The following is a 22,436-nucleotide window of genomic DNA, read 5'->3' on the forward strand; positions in this document are numbered from 1 at the left end:
CATGACAGATTTGTATTCCAGAAAATATCAGTTTCGCGTGGTTTGTTTCTGACTGAACATTCAGGTGGAAGATTTTCATATTTATTCCTTCCTGTATCCTAACAAATACAGTATAAACGCTTTGTCTATGGAATTTTATATAGAGCATAATGCTCCGCCTTAAACTCAATTATACCAGTTCATCGTTACCCACAAATGTTTCTGGGGGATTTTTCTACGTGGCGATACCAGTACAGAAATGGAAATAACGTCCCAAGTAAATTTGAAATCCATCGTTCCACTCTCAGCTCGTCTGAATTTAATAAAACATACTGTAATTTATAAGACATGCCCATTTTGACAGGATATGGAATGTACACAAATGAGAAAGTGTCTCAAAGATCATTAGTAGTATAAAGACGCAATAGTAATTGATGTGTTGAGTCTCCGCTCCTTCTCTGTCCTTAGTGTTCAGAAAAGTCATATTTTAATGTATGCAGCTTCATATTTGCAATTCTGCCCTTACATATTTCCCTATCAAAATACGCAATCGTACTTTTGACTGCAATGTCACGAAATGTCCTTTTTCATTATAGAACAGTATCGGCCCTTTTTTTGTTGATGTAGTGTATCAGGTGTAGACAGGTGGCTGCAAATAATATCTTTGCGTACGTTCACTACCGTCTAACTGCCCTAATTTAAAATTAGTTGAATTACCGCTTAATGCTATACAGCACATCCCATACAATGTGATAATAAAAACTGATGTGATGTAGTGATTTGATTCTTTTGGAGCGGCCTGCGATTTGTATTGTCACTCTAGCTTGTAGGAACTTTGGTTAAATTTGTATTGGTACAATTGAAGATCGTGACTTGTCAGTGTAGTGCTCTGACAGTAGTTGAATGAAATCCGTAATAAAATACGATGTATGCCATCGTGTTTGGGGTTTCTCATTGTCCTTTACATATGTAGTAAAGGATGGCAATCGCAAGTTGGATGTTAAGAGGGAGGAGTTCGCGTGCTGGCCGTTCCATACGCAGTGAGTGAGGTTGCGAGTGTCTTTCAGGCTACACTATATTAAAGATCGCCTAGTAGTTCACTTTTATTTTTTTTCAAATTTCAGGTCCACAGGATAGTGAAGACGATGTGCAGATCGACTTCTCCAGAGGTCAGTGAAAGCAGCAAATTTTAGACACATTACGATGTAGTGTTTTGGATTTTTGCTTACACAAGACTTGTAAATAAATATTGTAAGGAATTTATTATTGGAATAATCTGACGCGTCGAGTGTACGATGATTTGCTCGTATTGCGGTAATAAGAAAGTACATATCACGCTGTAGGCCTATAGTTTCCCAGTGGAAAGCTATTGTTTATAGGTATGCCACTGACTGACAGGTAGCAATGTTTTCCCTAAAAGTGTTTGGCAACACTTGTTATAATAACAGTATTGTTAAACTCTCAACAACTATATTACATTTAGACGAAGATTCCCAATTTCCACTTAATACTGGGACTTTGTATATGGAGCGTCGGTATTTAAATGAAGGATGTGTATAACAATAGCTGGAGTGATTGAAGTTCAAATACTTATTCAGCCATTAATTAATTAAATGTTTTTGTTTGTATTGTAGTATTAAGTGCTTGTTTTGTAATACAAGACATTATTCTGGTCGTATTCATGAAATTTCCAGTAGTGAATCTGAAGTATTAACAAAGTCTTCTACTTTATTTAAGTCCCTTACATTAATGAATAGGACTATCATTGCACACATAAACAATAGTTAGGTAATTTTAGATTTAGTTTTTCATTCATGTTGCAGTGGTGGAGAAGGAATAATATTCGGAAAGTAATGTTGAAAACGGTTATTAATTCACATTTTATAATACTTTTTATGTTATAACTGTGCCAAACTTGTTTGGAGTAACACACATTTCTAATTTTATGCTGTGGACAGTATTATGTCACCTGTGTTTCAGTGCCCAAACAAATGGTTACTTAGTCATCAAAACTTTGATGTTAGCAATAAGAGAGATATAAAACTTAATAACTGTGCTAATGATAAAAGTAATAAATTTCTTTGAAGCAGTTGAAGTGATAAAACTTTGCATCAGTGGGAGAGCTCAGTTTCTTTTAGATTGTCAGACTGAGAATTGTTGTCTGTTTCAAAGTGTGATCAGCTTGTCATATATGTCTGTATACAACTATATACAAAATGTTTATTCTACATTCTCGACTGCATGTTAAATGCAATTAATATAGATTTAATTATCTTAGTAGCTTATCTTACATCTGTCCATAATGTACTTCAGGCCTTGGTTCAATACTTGCAGTATACACAAATCATAGCTTATTTATGAACTTCATATTACATATGTGTTGAAGTAGACCACCATACATTACTTTAGCATAGACAAATAATTTTCATGTCTAATTAATTTTCTGTAACAGAGATTATTAAAAGTAAATGAAGTTTTTCACTCTGACTTTTTCTTCCTCCTGTCTACAGCAAGAAAAATCAATTACGAAATAAGTAGAAACATTTTAAAAATGATAGAAATTTCTGGAGACACACAGAGGTTAATCTTAGAGAGTACATTAAGAATAATTGAGGTATTTGTACATGTTCATCAAACTACAGTTCAAGAATTTTGTAGCTGATATTATAGTGTGTGAAATGGAAGATACCAGCTGCCATCACCTTTTTTTAAAGTGCCACTTGCTTCCTGTGTTACCTGTTCTTAGGTATACAGGTGTATGAGGATGTATGTGCTGTGCTGCTCGAAACACCAATTGCAATCTGTCCGTCACAAAGTTAGTTTGAGCTTACTTCCTCCCGTATACAGCCCCACAGGGTGTTTAGAAAGTGTCCTTTATTCTTACTGTCATGAGTAGTGGCCAATACTTCGGAAGAAAACACACTATGTATTGAGAAACAAATACTTGAGATTGACTCATTCTGTGCTGTGACAGCAATTTTTCTGTTGACACAGTAAGAGCTGCTCAGTGTGTTTACCACTCGTTCTTATACATCCTTCAGCCTTCAAAGAATCACACCATGGATTTCGTGTATTGTTGGGCATATGATCCTGCAACATCGTCGTTGTTGATGGATATGGGATCCAACAATGACATTAGAGGACATCACAGCAAGATCAAAGATATTACAGTCAGATGAATGTGGAGCTGGATTTTTGATCAGTTCAAGACTCATCGAACACTAGGTATATACTGTTGTATGAGGGAAATGGTAACATTCTCCATTAGTGCAAGCAGTTTGTACTCAGAAAAGGGAGTGATAAACCTCACCCGTCAACGTGCCAGCTAAACTGAATGGTCTTATTTTTATTGGGTCACCAGTAGTTCCTGCTCATGCACTAAAACTAAGTGAATATGATGCCTTGCTTCCACAATTACTTGAGCGTTGGCATGTGCCTACATATGCATATTGTGTTAATTTATTATCCTGTTCTGTGTGAATCCCAACTTATATGTAAATGAAATGCAAGCTGTGAATGATGGTTCTCCATTGCTCCATCTTAGAATCCGTTGGCAGAAGTGTGATTGCGCATGAATATCTTGTGTGCTAAGTACTAGAACATGCTATAAGTGAAATGGAGAAAGTAACTGCTCATGCAGATGTCTGTATGTGAGCCTGGTTTATGTATTCAGCAGCTTCAACACTTTGCTTAGTTGTTTTAGGATTAAATTCTTCTCATTGCAATGCTAGCTCCCCCACATTTCTTAAATTGTAGAGTAATACCATACCTCCCGTCTCCTGTATGGAATAATAAGTCTCCATTTCGATGTTTGTATTGTTTCCACCCCATAGAATTACTAATTTATCCTGATGCCAGCAAATCCTCAAAATACACATGGAATGGCTGATGTATATAGTTGTGTATATGGGTTAACTGAAGCTACTGATACTGGATTTTGGCTTTGTACCTTGATGTTATGATGTAGAGTGTGAACTCGTAAATTCAGTAAAAGGAAGAGAACAAAACACTTGGCAGTATTTCCTTTATTTTTATACAGGGTGTTACAAAAAGGTGCGGCCAAACTTTCAGGAAACATTCCTCACACACAAATAAAGAAAGGATGTTATGTGGACATGTGTCCGGAAACGCGCAATTTCCATGTTAGAGCTCATTTTAGTTTCGTCAGTATGTACTGTACTTCCTCGGATTCACTGGCAGTTGGCCCAATTGAAGGAAGGTAATGTTGACTTCGGTGCTTGTGTTGACATGCGACTCATTGCTCTACAGTACTAGCATCAAGCACATCAGTATGTAGCATCAACAGTTTAGTATTCATCACGAACGTGGTTTTGCAGTCAGTGCAATGTTTACAAATGCGGAGTTGGCAGATGCCCATTTGATGTATGGATTAGCACGGGGCAATAGTCGTGGTGCGGTACGTTTGTATCGAGACGGATTTCCAGAACGAAGGTGTCCCGACAGGAAGATGTTCGAAGCAATTGATCGGCGTCTTAGGGAGCACGGAACATTCCAGCCTATGACTTGCGACTGGGGAAGACCTAGATCAACGAGGACACGTGCAATGGACGAGGCAATTCTTCGTGCAGTTGACGATAACCCTAATGTCAGCGTCAGAGAAGTTGCTTCTGTACAAGGTAACGTTGACCACATCACTGTATGGAGAGTGCTACGGGAGAACCAGTTGTTTCCATTCCATGTACAGCGTGTGCAGGCACTATCAGCAGCTGATTGGCCTCCACGGGTACACTTCTGCGAATGGTTCATCCAACAATGTGTCAATCCTCATTTCAGTGCAAATGTTCTCTTTACGGATGAGGCTTCATTCCAACGTGATCAAATTGTAAATTTTCACAATCAACATGTGTGGGCTGACGAGAATCCGCACGCAATTGTGCAATCACGTCATCAACACAGATTTTCTGTGAATGTTTGGGCAGGCAATGTTGGTGATGTCTTGATTGTGCCTCATGTTCTTCCACCTACGCTCAATGGAGCACGTTATCACGATTTCATACGGGATACTCTACCTGTGCTGCTAGAACATGTGCCTTTACAAGTACGACACAACATGTGGTTCATGCACGATGGAGCTCCTGCAGATTTCAGTCAGTGTTGGTACGCTTCTCAACAACAGATTCGGTGACCTATGGATTGGTAGAGGCGGACCAATTCCATGGCCTCCACGCTCTCCTGACCTCAACTCTCTTGACTTTCATTTATGGGGGCATTTGAAAGCTCTTGTCTACGCAACCATGGTACCAAATGTAGAGACTCTTCGTGCTCGTATTGTGGAAGGCTGTGATACAATACGCCATTCTCCAGGGCTGCATCAGGGATTCCATGCGACGGAGGGTGAATGCATGTATCCTCGCTAACGGAGGACATTTTGAACATTTCCTGTAACAAATTGTTTGAAGTCACGCTGGTACGTTCTGTTGCTGTGTTTCCATTCCATGATTAATGTGATTTGAAGAGAAAGTAAGCATTTCCGGACACATGTCCACTTAACATATTTTCTTTCTTTGTGTGTGAGGAATGTTTCCTGAAAGTTTGGCCGTACCTTTTTGTAACACCCTGTATATAGGTTGGATTGAAAGGTGCCAGTCTGATTTGTGAGTTGGTCAAGCTAACAAATGTGAATGTATAATCTTAGTTGTGGTGAAGTACCGATTTGTAGCATATCCTGAGGGCTATCTTAGGGTGAAATGTGGCAAAGTGGTATCAAAGGATTTGGTTAATCTGTATGTGCTGTGTGTCCAACAGAATCACAGTCATGATTTAAGTACGGAGACACACGCACCCAATAATCAATCACTGTCATCATAAGGACTGACTGCTAACAATTGTCAGCACAAGTGAAATGATCTGTTATCTCAACAGACATTTCCAGACAAATGTTTGTAGGACTTTTCATTTTGACCAGTACCTGTAAGAATATAGAACACTTTAACATCGTGCCTACATTTCACACAATGATTAATGACAATTTTACTTCCAGTGCAAAATGCATGAGTAGAATAGTAAAGGATAGAAATGGTTGCACCCTCCACTACACACCGTAAGGTGTCTTACAGAGAATATATCTAGATAATAAAAACTGACAGACACCTAAGCCAATGTGTTTTTTTTTTTTTTTTTTTTTTTTTCCACATTTTTTGGGTCAAGGAAAAAAATGTCTAATTTGATCATCTTACAAAAAACTGAAATTTAAAGTGGAATAGTTAAGTGGCCTCTGGGAGGGTGGTTTTTTTTTGTGTGTGTGTGTGTGTGTGTGTGTGTGTGTGTGTGTGTGTGTGTGTGTGTGTGTGTCACATGCAGATACCTGTGAACTGCCAGTATTCAAAGTCCTTTTAAATATGGAAATTGTACATTTGAAAATGTCCTGTCATGCATTTTACATTGAATGCATACAGGTTTACTGGACATGGCTTTTCGGCCTAAGTTACATGTGGAGAGAGAAATATCTTGGGGCTGGTCTTTGATACTCTTATTGATCCAAAATCTTTCATTCCCTTGTAGTGTACCCATCACAGTGTAATTTTTGTTTTTAAATGCTCCACACTCATTCTTCAAAACTCAGTCACATTCTCAGGCATTAAAAATGTTGAGCATGGATCCTTTTATTTGGGAAGTGGAATGTACAGTTCAACTTTTATTGCATAAAACTTGCTATTGAAGCCTTTTACATTGCAAAATTCAGTAGCTTCAGATGGGAGAAAACAACATTGTAAGTTTCTGTCTTTGCCAATGGTACATGCTGCTTAGCTCAAGTTCTCCTACTGATGTAATTCCAAGCATTTTGTGTTGCTGTATGTGCCCTTATTTAAGGCTGAAACAGTGTGTATTTACTCGCTGCCCTATAATAATCTTTTAGGTGCTCCCTGGTGGAAATTATTTTGGAAGACCCTTTGTTAATGCTTTTAAGACTATATGGTACATATAATGTGCTATGAAGCTATAATTTGACCTGCTTCAGGACAGATTATTGGGTCTGTATCTGCTCAATTCTAGGCATATGCTCACTTCTGCACACTAATGTAACCATGTCTTTTCATTACTTTTATTTTTTTTTTCGAACTCTTAAGTAGGAGTTCATTAATGCCTTGTTATTCTTTGTTCATCTTGAACTGAGTGGTGATTGAAAAGTGTGGCCAAAAAATGATGCCAAATAATGTTTGCCTCTATTCTTGCCTGCAGCCTGTTTATATAAAAGAAACTTGTGCCGTGAATGACTGAATGAGGGTTTCATATCAGAAGTCAGAATGATTCTTGTGCATGATAAGAACCAACTAATTCTGCTCCTCCCTGTGGAAAATGAATAAATTCAGGAATGATGGAAAATCAAAGCAATGGTCTCAATAGGGCAGTCTATATGTTGTTGCAAAGAAACACATCAGAGAGAGTGGGAGGGGGAGTTCAGCACGTCTGTTGTCACGTTCTCTTTATGTCTGTAACCACTAAACTACAAGCAGCCGCAAACTGTGTCTCTGTGGATTTGTGTGCTCTTTTTAACTGCTATATTGCCATCTCTCATCTCGCACAGGGGATGACTCATAGAGGCTTGTCATTATCAGAAAACATGTACGTGCTTAGTGAAGATCAACACACTTCATCACAGCAATACGGTTAACCGCAGAGGATAATCTTTTGCTGTTTTCCTATCATTTGAACCTGTTTGGTGGTAGGTGGCTGTTGACCTTCACTCCAGTGAGCATTTCCTTATGTCAGTATATTTCCTCCATGACCTGCTTGTGTAGCTTAATTTGCAGCACTTGCAGGACTGAGGTGAGCCAGATGTGTATTGTCTCTCCACACCAGCTTAGCAACCATTTACCTGTTAGCGTATTGCGTGACTGTAATTTTCATGTTAGATTAAATATAGTTCATTCTGTACACTTGAAGTGGGGTGATCCTTGACAATGTGGAATGTGTCAGAAAAACAGAAATACATATTTTAAAAAATCTGATGTGATAGTGCTGCTTCTAAAAATCCTGAAGAATGCTGGTTCACAAGGGTATGGGAAGTAAGTTTTTTCCCCATTTTCTCATATACAAATTGATTTAAAAGTGTACCATAAACATTGTAATGCATAAATTGTTTTTTAGGCTACTGCAGGAAGCATAATCAAAACAAAAGTAGGTTACAAGCCTCCTTATACAGATTGCATTATTTCACTGATTAGTGCCAAAATCAGATATTACAAAACATTCATGTTATGTAAATTTTTCAGAGCTGTTATATTTTCCACCATGGCTTTGAAACCTGGGTGTTCCCTATTACTTAATAAATTGGCAGCCACATTCATAAATTCTGTCAAAGCCAGTTGTTCTTCTTGTGTTAGTACATTTTTACATACTTCATCTTTTATCAAACTTCAAATGTTTGGTCCCAGAAATAGTAGTCCCTTGAGTTTAGCCTCAGACAGAAATGAAAATTTGGAACTTTTGGACTTAAAACAATCACCATCTTCAGGCAGTGCTTTGACACACTGATTTGTGATTCACAGTTTAATATGAAGAGGCAGCAGAATGATTTTCTCTCATTTCACCAGAGATTGTCTAATCACATTTTTATCCCTAGGATTCATTGTTGGTCTGATAGACCATTCTAGTCTACTCCAATGCAATTCACAGGCACGACTCTCCCAGAGGCACAGGAAACAAGGAGACTTTGTAAAGCCTGACTGTTGTCCAAGCAGCATTCCTATTAGTTAAAGGTCTCCACATACAACCCATTAGTGTTTTGAATAGCTTAATGCCTTCAGCAGGATCTCCGTATTTTCATAGGTTTCTTTTACAGTGCACAGAATATGCTGCTGACACTGTCATGCTTATTTTCAGTATGTAGAAGTATGGGTGTGACGCCTCTTGTGTCAGAATCTATAAATATCCTCCATTCATTCATGTTATATGTAACACCATATCTGGATAACAAACCATCGATGCTCTTACAATAAACAAGAGACCCAGATCTTCTTACAAGTCATTCAGTTCTTGTGTAAACTGCTCTTGTCCTTTTGTGGGTGTGGAGTCAGCAGGGTATGTAATTTCACTTGACGTTTGGTTTTTGGGGCACTCAACTGCACGGTCATCAGCGCCCATACAGAGTTCCAATTTTTACACAGTCCATTCTAGCTACTGTCATGGATGATGATGATGATGATGATGATGATGATGATGATGATAACAACACAAACACCCAGTCCCTGGTTAGAGAAAATCCCCAACCCAGCCAGGAATCGAACCCGGGACCTTGTGATCCAGAGACAGCAAAGCTAGCCACTAGACCACAAGCTGTGGGCAGTTTCACTTTACGATAATGATTCTAAGTAGTGGGTGGGTCGGCACAAAGATGTTAGAACCATGTGGTATGGGTCTTATGGCTGCTTTTAGGTCCAGATAAACAATTTCTTTCATTCTGTTCTTTCTATGCCTGCCAACTTTCACCATACAAAAACAGCAGTCATCTAAGCAGTTTTCTTGTTCTCTCGATACCATTGGAATCTGGAAAAGTAAAGATATCTGTTTACCTTTTCTCCATTCCCTCAAACTTGCAACAAGACAGAAATGCTTTTTTTAGCACATGAGATTATGTTCTCTCTCTTGCTTTTGAGAGTCAGAGTTGCAGATGTAATAAAACACATCAGGGTCATTCAAATATGATCTTCTTGATAAAGTTGCCATTATTAGGCTGATTTGAAATAACCTGGTGATACGGACACACACAAATTTGACTTAAAATTAATACTCAGATGATTTGTTTATTTGTAGAGTCTGAAATCCTTAGCATGACTTGATGAGTCACCTGAAAGTATGATACTTCGTCATTGTGGAATGAAAGTAATTAAATTATTCCGGATTTCTTTTTACACTACTGGCCATTAAAATTTCTACACCAAGAAGAAAAGCAGATGATAAATGGGTATTCATTGGACAGATATATTATACTAGAACTGACATGTGATTACATTTTCATGCAATTTGGGTCCATAGATCCTGAGAAATCAGTACCCAGAACAACCACCTCTGGCCGTAATAACAGCCTTGATACACCTGGGCATTGAGTCAAACAGAGCTTGGATGGCATGTACAGGTACAGCTGCCCATGCAGCTTCAACACGATAACACAGTTTATCAAGAGTAGTGACTGGCGTATTGTGACGAGCCAGTTGCTCGCCACCATTGACCAGACATTTTCAATTGGTGAGAGATCTGGAGAATGTGCTGGACAGGGCAGCATTCGAACATTTTCTGTATCCAGAAAGGCCCGTACAGGACCTGCAACATGTGATCGTGCATTATCCTGCTGAAATATATGCTTTCGCATGGATCGAATGAAGGGTAGAGCCACAGGTCGTAATACATCTGAAGTGTAACATCTACTGTTCAAAGTGCCGTCAATGTGAACAAGAGGTGACAGAGACGTGTAACCAGTGGCACCCTATACCATCACACCGGGTGATACGCCAGTATGGCGATGACGAATACACCCTTCCAATGTGCGTTCGCCACAATGTCGCCAAACATGGACGCGACCATCATGATGCTGTAAACAGAACCTGGATTCATAAAAAAAAATGACGTTGTGCCATTCGTGCACCCAGGTTCGTCGTTGAGTACACCATCGCAGGCGCTCCTGTCTGTGATGCAGCATCAAGGGTAACTGCGGCCATGGTCTCCGAGCTGATAGTCCATGCTGCTGCAAACATCGTCGAACTGTTCGTGCAGATGGGTGTTGTCTTGCAAACGTCCCCATCTGTTGACTCAGGGATTGAGACGTGGCTGCACGATCAGTTGCAGCCATGAGGATAAGATGCCTCTCACCTCGACTGCTAGTGATACGAGGCCATTGGGATCGAGCACGGCGTTCCGTATTACCCTCCTGAACCCACCAATTCCATATTCTGCTAACAGTCATTGGATCTCGACCGACATGAGCAGCAATGTCGCGATACGATAAACCACAATCGTGATAGGCTACAATCCGACCTTTACCAAAGTTGGAAACATGATGGTACGCATTTCTCCTCCTTACACGAGGCATCACAACAACGTTTCACCAGGCAACGCCGGTGAACTGCTGTTTGTGTATGAGAAATCGGTTGGAAACTTTCCTCATGTCAGCATGTCGTAGGTGTCACCACTGGCGCCATCCTTGTGTGAATGCTCTGAAAAGCTAATAATTTGCATATCACAGCATCTTCTTCCTGTCGGTTAAATTTCGTGTCTGTAGCACATCATCTTCGTGGTGTAGCAATTTTAATGGCCAGTAGTGTATTTTTTACATCACCCACATCTGACATTTTCACTACATCAAAGATTTTTTAAATTGTTTTAGAAGTTGTGCTGTATGTTCCTGCCAGCTGATTTTATGATGAATTTATAATGCCAAGAATTTTACACTGTCAACCTCCTACATCCATGGGTCTTCATATTTTATGTGAAAATGTCTTGCAGTTTCTGAACTGAGCTGCACGTAAAGTGTTTTCCCGAAGTTGAAAGACCGTTATTTGGTGAGAAACAATTTATTACTGTCCATGGAAGTTTCATTGACAGTTTCATTCTAAAGCTGTAGTTAATTAGCATAGACGTGCATCATCTGCAAACAAAACAACCTTAGCATTTAATAGTGTTGCCATTGAAAGGTGATTGATATACACAGAAAAAGATGAAACATTGTAGGATGCTACATTTATCGCATTCACATGGACACTGACAACATATAGTCCAGTTAATGAAGGAAAGTTAGGGGAAAAAATTGTGTAGTTGCAAATATTTGTGCTGTGCTAGGAGGGAGTGGCATGAACAACAAACAAAAATCTTGACTGGAGGGGTGTAAACATTGGGGTGAGGGAAGTTTAAATGTCACTTTTTATGTTTTTTCTCGAATAAATAGGAAACTGCAGCTAACAAAAAGTTTTCCGGCACAAAATTAAACTACATTAAATTTCCTACAAATAGGCCCTATTCATTTTTTTCTCTAGGACTAATAGTTCCCACATTTCACAGGTTGGAAGTGACACAGGTTGTTGAAAATATTATTCTAACAGTGTGCAATTAATATTTATTTTTAAGTCAAGTGAGTTAAAAACAAATATTGAATATGTGTTCCAAACCTAAGTGCAGTAGACTTGTATTAAGGGATAAATTGTGTTTCAGATGTGTAACAGGGTGGAGGGGGCAAATGGGTGGTAGGAGAACCAGAGAAGGTAGGTTTCCAGCTTGTGATCATGCACTTTACTCCTTCATAGGTTTGCAAAATTAGGAGCAAGCAGGTGATTCCCCTCTCTTACCTACACCACTATGTCACAAGACGCAACTACTGGGTGTTTCACAAAGCTATAGTGACCATCCTCAGCCCACCTTATGAATCACTGGCAATGCAGTGTGCAGATGTTTCTGGGGGTGTTTATTTACCAAAATGTGTGTTAACACCACATGGAAAGCAGGTGTGAGTTACTAACCACTAATGCAAGTAATGTATATGAGCAATGTTTACGCAAATCTCTGCTCATTGTTCTGCAATGCTAGAGGGAAATTGATTCTTAGTCATCCCTTATGGCAGCTGTAGTCTTCTTCTGGGAAAGGCAACTTCTCCTACATGAGCAGTGCTTGCTTTTCAGTTTACAACAGACTATACCTCCCCAGCCTCTCCTGTCCAGTTATCTTATGTGAATAGATGAAATACTTCACTGAGAATGTGTTTTTAAGGCGGAGCTATTTTCAGTTTATTTAGTACTTATTTGCAGTTAAGTTAGCTATTACAAAAAAGCTCAACAGCTGGAGCTGTCACCTGCTTGCCACACTGAAGAGCCTTTTCCAAGTGTAACATTGTGTCAATATGTATTTGACAATGTTGATTTACTTGTCTCCACTATCACTGCCTGGCATACTTTCCACAGAATGAGGGGATATCAAATGCATCTCCCCAGACTTAACTCTCCCAACATCTAAAGAAGCCCAGAGGCTTAAATTCTCCCCCTCTCCAACAGGAGGTCATTTAGATGTTATACAACTTCAGATATTTCAACATAAGTCAAGCAGTGCATTTCAACAGATTACTCTTCTAGACATGAACATGATCAATTCCTTTGTATCAAACATTATCACTCCCATTGGAAGATATGTTGATGTTCTGTGGTAATTGGCCCCACTCAGGGCAGCCTACACTACAGATGCCAGTGATTCATTACTGAAAAACGTTTGTGCAGTCTGTGTGTAACAGGATTAATGGTAAGAGAAGCGAAGTAACTTTTTGGTCATTCATTAATTCACCACCAAGTGACTAAAACACAGTTACAAGGTTTTACAGTGTGCTGTCAATCATAGACGGCAGCAAGGTGCCACCAATCCAATCCAATCCAATCCAATCCAATCCCTTTCCCAACAACACTACATAGACCACTGACAACATCACACTCACAAATTAAACACACAGGAATGTATTTTACATAAAAGCTCGCTTAACAGCTGCAAATAAATAGTCATTCAGTAAACTGAAAATAACTCCACTTTATAAGCATGAGCTCAGGGAAGCTTTTTGTCTATTCATTGGACAGGAACTGCAGGGGAGGTATAGTATATCTGCAAACTAAAAATCGAGAAGTGATCATGGTGGAGGAAGTGGAAGTCGCCTTTCCCCGAAGAACACTGCAGCTCCCATACAGGACGACTAGGAATCAACTCCCCATTAGCTGCATAGATATGTTGAGCCTGTCCAAAGGCATTACTTGTGTTAATGTTATTAGTATCTCATATCTGCAATCCATGTAGTGTTTATGCATTTTGTGCAAAATAAACACTCACCCATCATGTCTGCGCTCTGCATCACCAGTGATTCGTAAGGTGTGTTATGGTGGGGCTATATAACTTTCTGTAGTTGTTTCTTGTGACATAGTGGGATAGATAGTGGAGAATCCCCTGCTTGACCTTCAGTTTGCAGACCTCCAAGGGAGGAAAGTGCATGACCATAATCTTGTGACCTACCTTTCCTTGCACTTCTATCCCACCCATCTCCCCCTTCCATCCTGTCACACCCCCCGGAACACAGTTTAGCCCTTAATACGGCTTTCCTGCACTTAGATGTCATACACATTTAATATTTATTTATAACCCTTTTTAAATAAAGATAAACTTTAATTTTATACTATTAGCACAATATTTTTAATAATTTACGATTTTTCCATCTTCAGCCATGTGGACACTATTAGTCCTAGAGGAAAAAATGAATAGGACTATTTTTGTGGAAAATTTAATGTAATTTAATTCTGTATATCTACATAGATACTCTGCAAGCCACTGTACGGCACGTGGCGGAAGGTAACCTGTAACACTACTTGTCATTCCCCCCCCCCCCCCGTTCCACTCGCATGATGCTGTAATGAGGAAATGGAGGAAAAAAGGGGTTGTATGAACCTGAGTCTGGAAATGCATTGTTGCCACAGTAGATGGCGCTGACGAGAGAAAAACGACTGTTTGTACACATCCGTGTGGGCCCCAATTTCGCGTGTCTTATCTTCATGTTCCTTATACACGATGTATGTTGGTGGCAGTAGAATTGTTTCACAGTCAGCTTCAAATGCTGGTTCTATAAATTTTCTCAATATTTAGTGTTTCTCGAAAAGAACATCGCCTTCCCTCCAGGGGTTCTCATTTGAGTTTCTGAAACACCTGCTTAATACTTTCATGTTGTTCGAACCTACTGGAACCAATCTAGCAGCCTGCTTCTGAACTGCTTCGATGTACTGGGAAACTTTTTTGCTAGAAGCTACGGTTTTTTAGTAATTTTGAATAACATAAAAAAGTGACATTTGAACACCCTCCACTCCAAACACACAAACTCCAATGGTCAAGATGTTTAGTACATTGTTCATGACACTCCCTCCTAGCAACATTCAAAAATTGGTGACTATATGATTTTTTCCCCCTATTGACCTTTTTTGGTCCTCATTGACTGGACTATTAATACATAACTCTTCTTCATGATATCATAACCATTTAGAATTCCAGATTTTGCCTAGGACAATATTTTATTTGTGGTCAGATGGTTAAGAAGTTGCTTATCTATATCTATACTACTATATAAAGACAAAGCATTAGATTAACATTGTTACGGAAAATCTCCAAAAAATACATGACTGATTAACTTCAAACTTTTACATGATGCTGTAATGAGGAAATGGAGGAAAAAATGTTGTATGAACATGTGTCTGGAAATGCATTGTTGCCACAGTAGATGGCGCTGATGAAAGTTCCTGTGCCATGTACTGTGTATTCCTCGCGTGTTGCAGGCTGTGTGATTGACGCAGCATATTGTAAGCAGCAGAATAGTCGATGGTCCAGTATTCATGTCGGGGATGGAAACAGTCTAGAGGCAGCACAGCTGTACCAAATCAAGTACCCTCACAGACCCCAACCACATCACACAACATGTCAAGCCTTTTTTAGGGCATTTGCGAGATCATGTGTCCTTTCAGACAGATGTGCAGGGGGCAGTAGACTGTGCATACACCAGATTTTGAGGGCTGGGTTCTACAGGATATGCTGCCTCTCGACTATTTCAGTCTGCTTGGCTGTACACAGACACCATCTTGGCTTGTTCCTAGTATGAATTCTTGACCATTCTGCTGCTTCCAGTATGCTGCATCACACGCACACGGTACATAGTCAGTGGAACTTTCAATTGTCAACATCACCTATCGTGGCAACGATGCATACTCGGACACATGTTCTTACAGCCACCTGTCCTCCATTTCCAGTCAGGAATCTGGCCCTGCAGTTTGTCGGTGGTATTAATGTTCATCCTGTGTAAATACATAACCACCTATGGGAGTATATGGCAGTGAGTCGTGGATCCCTAAAAAACGCAATAAACATAAACTACAAGCAGCAGAAATGAGACTCCAAGAAAAGTGAGAGGTATTATAAGGAAAGACTGTATAAGAAATGGAGATATTAGGAATGAACTAGATGTTTATGATATTAATGAAAAGATTAAGGAAATTTAAAAAATTATGGAAACATCACCTACAAGCAATAAGTGCAAAGAGAATCCCACAATGCTGTGCCACCCAAGAGGAAGGAGAGGAATAGGAAGACCCAGAATAAGGTAGCAGTGAGAATTCTCCTTATATACTTTTTCAAGCAAAAATGGTATACAGAACAAGGTTTTGTTCTTCACTGTTGGTTTTGCTTGAAAACGGGGAAAGTTGTATTTATGGTTTAATGGCTTATCAGTAGAATACTACTATGAAATCTGAATTGTCTGAAACTTTGTGATCCTGCCCATTCACAGATTAAAACTATCAAAATGGTGTCATTGAAGCTACTACCCTTGCAACACATCCAACAGCTGGAGAGGTGTTTCTCATGCCCCGTATACCAAAGATACCAGCCATTCATTTTAAGTGACTTCAGTTAGCAATCAAGGTTTTGTTTGCAATAACAATAAACAAGGCTGAAGGTCAGAGAAAGGAGTAGGAGGACGCAGAGGGGTGGGGCAGGGGGTAGGTGGGGAAACAGACATAGAGAGGAGGGAGGAGGTGATGCACCGAGAGGGGGTGGGGAGGGCGTGTGGTGCACTGAGAGAGGAGGGAGCGGGGGAGATGGATGAAGACTGTGTATGAGGACTGTGTATGAGGAGATGCGCAGAGAGAAAGGACGAATGGAGATTAAGATGTACATCCCACGTCTGTACATACGTAGCAATTGCGAAGCCTTGCAATTGTATTACATTCTCTAAAATTTCCGCATTGCTGGCAAAAGGGACATTAGGAGGAAGTTCAATGACTTTCTTCATCCACTTTCTTTTACAGAGGCCTAACTTCAGCACATTCCAGCCAATTGAGAAATGTTCGACTGGTGAATGATTGGTTACACAAATAACTGAAAGATGTTACTAAATTCAGAACATTTTTAACAGACTTGTTAAGGCTTTTGTGGCTACTTGTTAACAAACTGCCTATTAGCTTCTGTCTCAGGTTCTTTGGCCTACTTTCATCTAATGATTTTACTGACGTTTCGCCAGCACGAGGGCTGGCATTGTCAAAGCTTCACCCTCCATTGCCGGTGGTGAACTGGAGCCGAGCTCGCTACCGCAGACTCTCACAGTCATTTCCGGTGCGGTTCTCCTCTTGCTACCTGCGACGGTCGTTCGCTGCAGTACGGGAAGCCAGGATCCATTTACCTTAAGGCTTTCCTCTTTCTTGTTGAAACTGTTCGTGTGTTTTTGTGTTTCTACAGCTTCTTTGAACAAGCGCACGTGATGGTGCTTCTCTACAGCCAGAACTTCCGTGTCGGTGAATTTTATTACGTGGTTGGTCTTGCTCAGTGCATGCTCTGCCACAGCCGATTTCTTCACCTGCCCCAACCTGCAATGCCGCTTATGCTCTTTGATCCTGGTGTTAATTGATCATCCAGTCATTCCGACATAAACTTTTCTGCATGTGCGTGGTATACGGTATATTCCCAACATTGCAAGTGGGTCCCTTTTCTCCTTTGCCGATCTAAGGCACTCTTTGATCTTCCTTGTCAGTTTGAAAATTGTCTTTACGCCATGTTTGCGCAATATACGGCCAATTCTGTCTGTCACTCTGGGAATGTGTGGCAGAAAGGCCGTAGCCGACATTTCTTTTTCTGATTCCTTACGTCGCCGAGTGTTTGGCTCTGTTACACTTCTGATATAATTTGTGGAGTACCCATTGCTCCTCAGAACACTTTCCAGGTGTTGCATTTCTCGTCTGAGGTGCTGCAGCTCACATACTCGTCCTGCTCGCGTTACGAGCGTATTAATCATGCCTCTTTTTTTGGCTCTGGTGGTGGTTTGATAGTTTAAGCAGGTTGGTCCATGTGTGTCAGTTTTCGGTACACGCTGTGTCCCAGGTTTTCACTATCCCTTGTGACCAGCACATCTACAAATGGCAGTTTCTTGTCCTTTTCTACTTTCATGGTGAATTTTATGTTGGCATGGAGGCTGTTCAAGTGTATTAGGAAGTCACCGAGCTGTTCTTCACCATGGCTCCACACCACGAAAGTATCATCATTCATGCAATCAGGAAAACAGTGTAACCACACTCTGCAGGGTGTCCCAAATACCTTGGGACAAAATTATACAAGTAGTTAGAGGATCCCAAACTGAATATTTTCAGACAATGAACTAATGGTCAGAAAAGAATACACTCCTGGAAATGCAAAAAAGAACGCATTGACACCGGTGTGTCAGACCCACCATACTTGCTCCGGACACTGCGAGGGGGCTGTACAAGCAATGATCACACGCACGGCACAGCGGACACACCAGGAACCGCGGTGTTGGCCGTCGAATGGCGCTAGCTGCGCAGCATTTGTGCACCACCGCCGTCAGTGTCAGCCAGTTTGCCGTGGCATACGGAGCTCCATCGCAGTCTTTAACACTGGTAGCATGCCGCGACAGCGTGGACGTGAACCGTATGTGCAGTTGACGGACTTTGAGCGAGGGCGCATAGTGGGCATGCGGGAGGCCGGGTGGACGTACCGCCGAATTGCTCAACACGTGGGGCGTGAGGTCTCCATAGTACATCGATGTTGTCGCCAGTGGTCGGCGGAAGGTGCACGTGCCCGTCGACCAGGGACCGGACCGCAGCGACGCACGGATGCACGCCAAGACCGTAGGATCCTACGCAGTGCCGTAGGGGACCGCACCGCCACTTCCCAGCAAATTAGGGACACTGTTGCTCCTGGGGTATCGGCGAGGACCATTCGCAACCGTCTCCATGAAGCTGGGCTACGGTCCTGCACACCGTTAGGCCGTCTTCCGCTCACGCCCCAACATCATGCATCCCGCCTCCAGTGGTGTCACGACAGACGTGAATGGAGGGACGAATGGAGACGTGTCGTCTTCAGCGATGAGAGTCGCTTCTGCCTTGGTGCCAATGATGGTCGTATGCGTGTTTGGCGCCGTGCAGGTGAGCGCCACAATCAGGACTGCATACGACCGAGGCACACAGGGCCAACACCCGGCATCATGGTGTGGGGAGCGATCTCCTACACTGGCCGTACACCACTGGTGATCGTCGAGGGGACACTGAATAGTGCACGGTACATCCAAACCATCATCGAACCCATCGTTCTACCATTCCTAGACCGGCAAGGGAACTTGCTGTTCCAACAGGACAATGCACGTCCGCATGTATCCCGTGCCACCCAACGTGCTCTAGAAGGTGTAAGTCAACTACCCTGGCCAGCAAGATCTCCAGATCTGTCCCCCGTTGAGCATGTTTGGGACTGGATGGAGCGTCGTCTCACGCGGTCTGCACGTCCAGCACGAACGCTGGTCCAACTGAGGCGCCAGGTGGAAATGGCATGGCAAGCCGTTCCACAGGACTACATCCAGCATCTCTACGATCGTCTCCATGGGAGAATAGCAGCCTGCAGTGCTGCGAAAGGTGGATATACACTGTACTAGTGCCGACATTGTGCATGCTCTGTTGCCTGTGTCTATGTGCCTGTGGTTCTGTCAGTGTGATCATGTGATGTATCTGACCCCAGGAATGTGTCAACAAAGTTTCCCCTTCCTGGGACAATGAATTCACGGTGTTCTTATTTCAATTTCCAGGAGTGTATTTAGTTCCTTATATAGGTATACAGATTTATACTTGACAAATTTTTTAAATAATATAGGTGATTCTAATGTTTTTTGGTATGCTTAGTTCGTAAATGCTGAGGGTTTCACTCTATCACACAAGATTTTTCTCAAGATAATGATGAAGATCCGGAAAATTCATGCAAAATATGTACACTGAGGTGATGAAAGTTGTGGGATAGTGATATGCACATATACAGATGGTGGTAGTATCGCATACACAAGATATAAAAGGGTGGTGCATTGCTGGAGCTGTCATTTGTTCTCAGTTGATTAACGTGAAAAAAGTTTCTAACGTGACTATGGCCGCAAAATAACAGACTTTATATGTGGAATGTTAGTTGGAGCTTCACAAGGGACAATCCATTTCAGAAATTGTTACGGAATTCAATATTTTTAGATCCACAGTGTCAAGAGTGTGCTGAGAATACCAAATTTCAGGCATTACCTCTCACCATGGACAACGCAGTGGCCGATGACTTTCATTTAACAACCGAGAGCAGCAGCATTTAGATAGATTTGTCAGTGCTATCAGACAAGCAACACTGCATGAAATAATGACAGAATTCAGTGTGGGATGTACGATGAACATATCTGTTAGGACAATGTGGCAACATCTGGCGCTAATGGGCTGTGGCAGTAGAGCAGTAGATGACCGACACAAATGCCTTTGCTAACGGCATGACATCGCCTGCAGTGCTTCTCCTGGGCTCATAACCATATTGGTTGGACCCTAGATTACTGGAAAACTGTGGCCTTGTTAGATGCATCCTGTTTTCAGTTGGTAAGAGCTGATGATAGCTTTCAAGCGTGGCACAGACCCCATGAAGCCATGGACCCAAGTTGTCAGCAAGGCACTGTGCAAGCTGATGGTGGCTCTAAGATGCTGTGGACTGTGTTTACATGGAACAGAATGGGTTCTCTGGTCCAACTGAACCAATTATTGACCAGAGATTGTTATGTTCAGCTACTTGGAGACCATTTACAGTCATTCATGGACATCATGTTCCCAAACAACAATGGAATTTTTATGAATGACAGTGCGTTATGTCGTCACACCGCAGTTGTTTGTGATTAGTTTGAAGAGCATTCTGGACAATTCGAGTGAATGATTTGGCGACCAAGGTCGTCTGACATGAATCGCACCTAATATTTATGGCACGTAATCGAGAGATGAGTTCATGCACAAAATTCTGCACTGGCAACACTTTTGAAATTATGGACGGCTATAGAGGCAGCATGGCTCAGTATTTCTGCAGGGGACCTCTGACGACTTGTTGACACTATGCCACGTACTGCTGTACTACGCTGAGCAGGTGGTGGTCTGACATTATATTAGGAGGTATGCCATGACTTTTGTCACCTCAGTGTACATTCAGTAAAACTTTATTAAAAATGAGAAAATAAGGCACTCCTAACATTATAGTGAAGTATTATGTTCTTCACGTCTAAAACAATGGCATAAATCTCAACGTTTGCAGTTGTGTTATCGTCAGTGCACTGACTGAGGACACTCATGTGCGGCATCCAGCAATTTTCAGCTACCATGCTAACTGACATCCTGATGGTCCTAGTATATCCATTCCATTTGTTTAATGTTTTGATGGAACCTTTCTCCCTGTTCCTCACTCACAGCACCTAGATTTTCTAGAAAATAACTGATGCAGGCGCCCAGAAAGTAGAAGTTATCCACCATGTTTAATACTAATTCTTATAACCAAGTTCTTTGCACTTGCCAAGAAACTTGTTGACAACTTGTTTAAAGAATATTCAACATGATCTGTAAATCTCATTCATTTTCCCTTCAAATATTTTGTCTTTCGTTAGTTTCTGAATGTCAGGGCTGATGAAAACCCCTTCTTTCGTCTTAGCTTCTGATAGCCATGGTATACTGACTTAATTACCACATATTTGAAAATGTCACCACATTTTGGCAGGGCTTTAATGAATTCTTTCATGATGCCAAGTTTCATGTGAAGTGGAGGAAGATTGATTTTTTTTATTTTGTCCACTTTTGAATCGATTAGCATGTTTTTCCCTTCAACTTTTGACATTCTGTTTGGCGAACTTTCTTGAGACGAGTGCTTGTCTTTTGCATGACAGTCTCATCTGAATAGGAAGCAGGGGGTTCTTTCTCACAACTTGAACACACTCAATGTGGATTCCCTGACTTGTTCTAATCCCAAACCCTTACATCAAAATATGCAAAATACATTCTTTGACAAAACTTGAGATAGCCTGTTGCTTCTTTTTCACTACAAGTTTGCCACAGATGTGTCAGAAATGACCAGAAAAATTAATATAAACTCTTGAAGCCACGAAATCTGCAAAAGCAGGCACCAGCTGATTTATTACTATTTATTACTCTTCAGAGAAGTTCGCATGAAAAACATGTAAAACAAACATGTTAGGCCTTAACATTACAATATCACCTAAATATATAGGTTCCTGTATTATAGACTATAAAATTAAAAATCTATTTGTAGCAAGTTACATTGCAAATCTTCATAAAACAATACTGGCATTTTATGATGATTAAACAGCTACATTTTGCATATGTCATAGAAATTCTAAATTTGTGTCAAAACTGCATGTGAGTGAATACTTTACTTCAAATCAGCACCCAAACATGCACCAGGAAAATTCTTTGCTGTTAAGAAAAAATTTCGTTGTCAACCAGTGTTATTGACATAAGCAACATACATAGTAGAGCAAGAACTTAAGATCATGGCAACTGTTCAGTGACAATGGTCATTCTCAATCCATGCATTTTATATTTGCTATAAATACTGCAAGTCACCTTTCAGTATGTGGTAGAGGGTACTTCGAGTACCAC

General features: G+C 40.9%; 1 protein-coding gene across 2 annotated transcripts in view; it reads left to right on the plus strand.

Annotated features, from left to right (window-relative positions):
• Nucleotides 1-509: 509 nt before the first annotated feature.
• The window catches only part of LOC124554923 (rapamycin-insensitive companion of mTOR), a 265,312-nt gene continuing 243,385 nt past the window's right edge, over nt 510-22,436 (plus strand). For both annotated transcript variants that reach the window (XM_047128612.1, XM_047128613.1), the window contains exons 1-2: nt 510-1,019; nt 1,104-1,148. In XM_047128612.1, the coding sequence (XP_046984568.1) occupies nt 959-1,019; nt 1,104-1,148 (106 nt within the window). In that variant the 5' untranslated portion in view covers nt 510-958. The remainder of the gene's footprint in view (nt 1,020-1,103; nt 1,149-22,436) is intronic.

This window comes from Schistocerca americana, chromosome X (assembly GCF_021461395.2).
Source record: "Schistocerca americana isolate TAMUIC-IGC-003095 chromosome X, iqSchAmer2.1, whole genome shotgun sequence".
In the NCBI taxonomy this organism is placed as follows: Eukaryota; Metazoa; Arthropoda; class Insecta; order Orthoptera; family Acrididae; genus Schistocerca; species Schistocerca americana.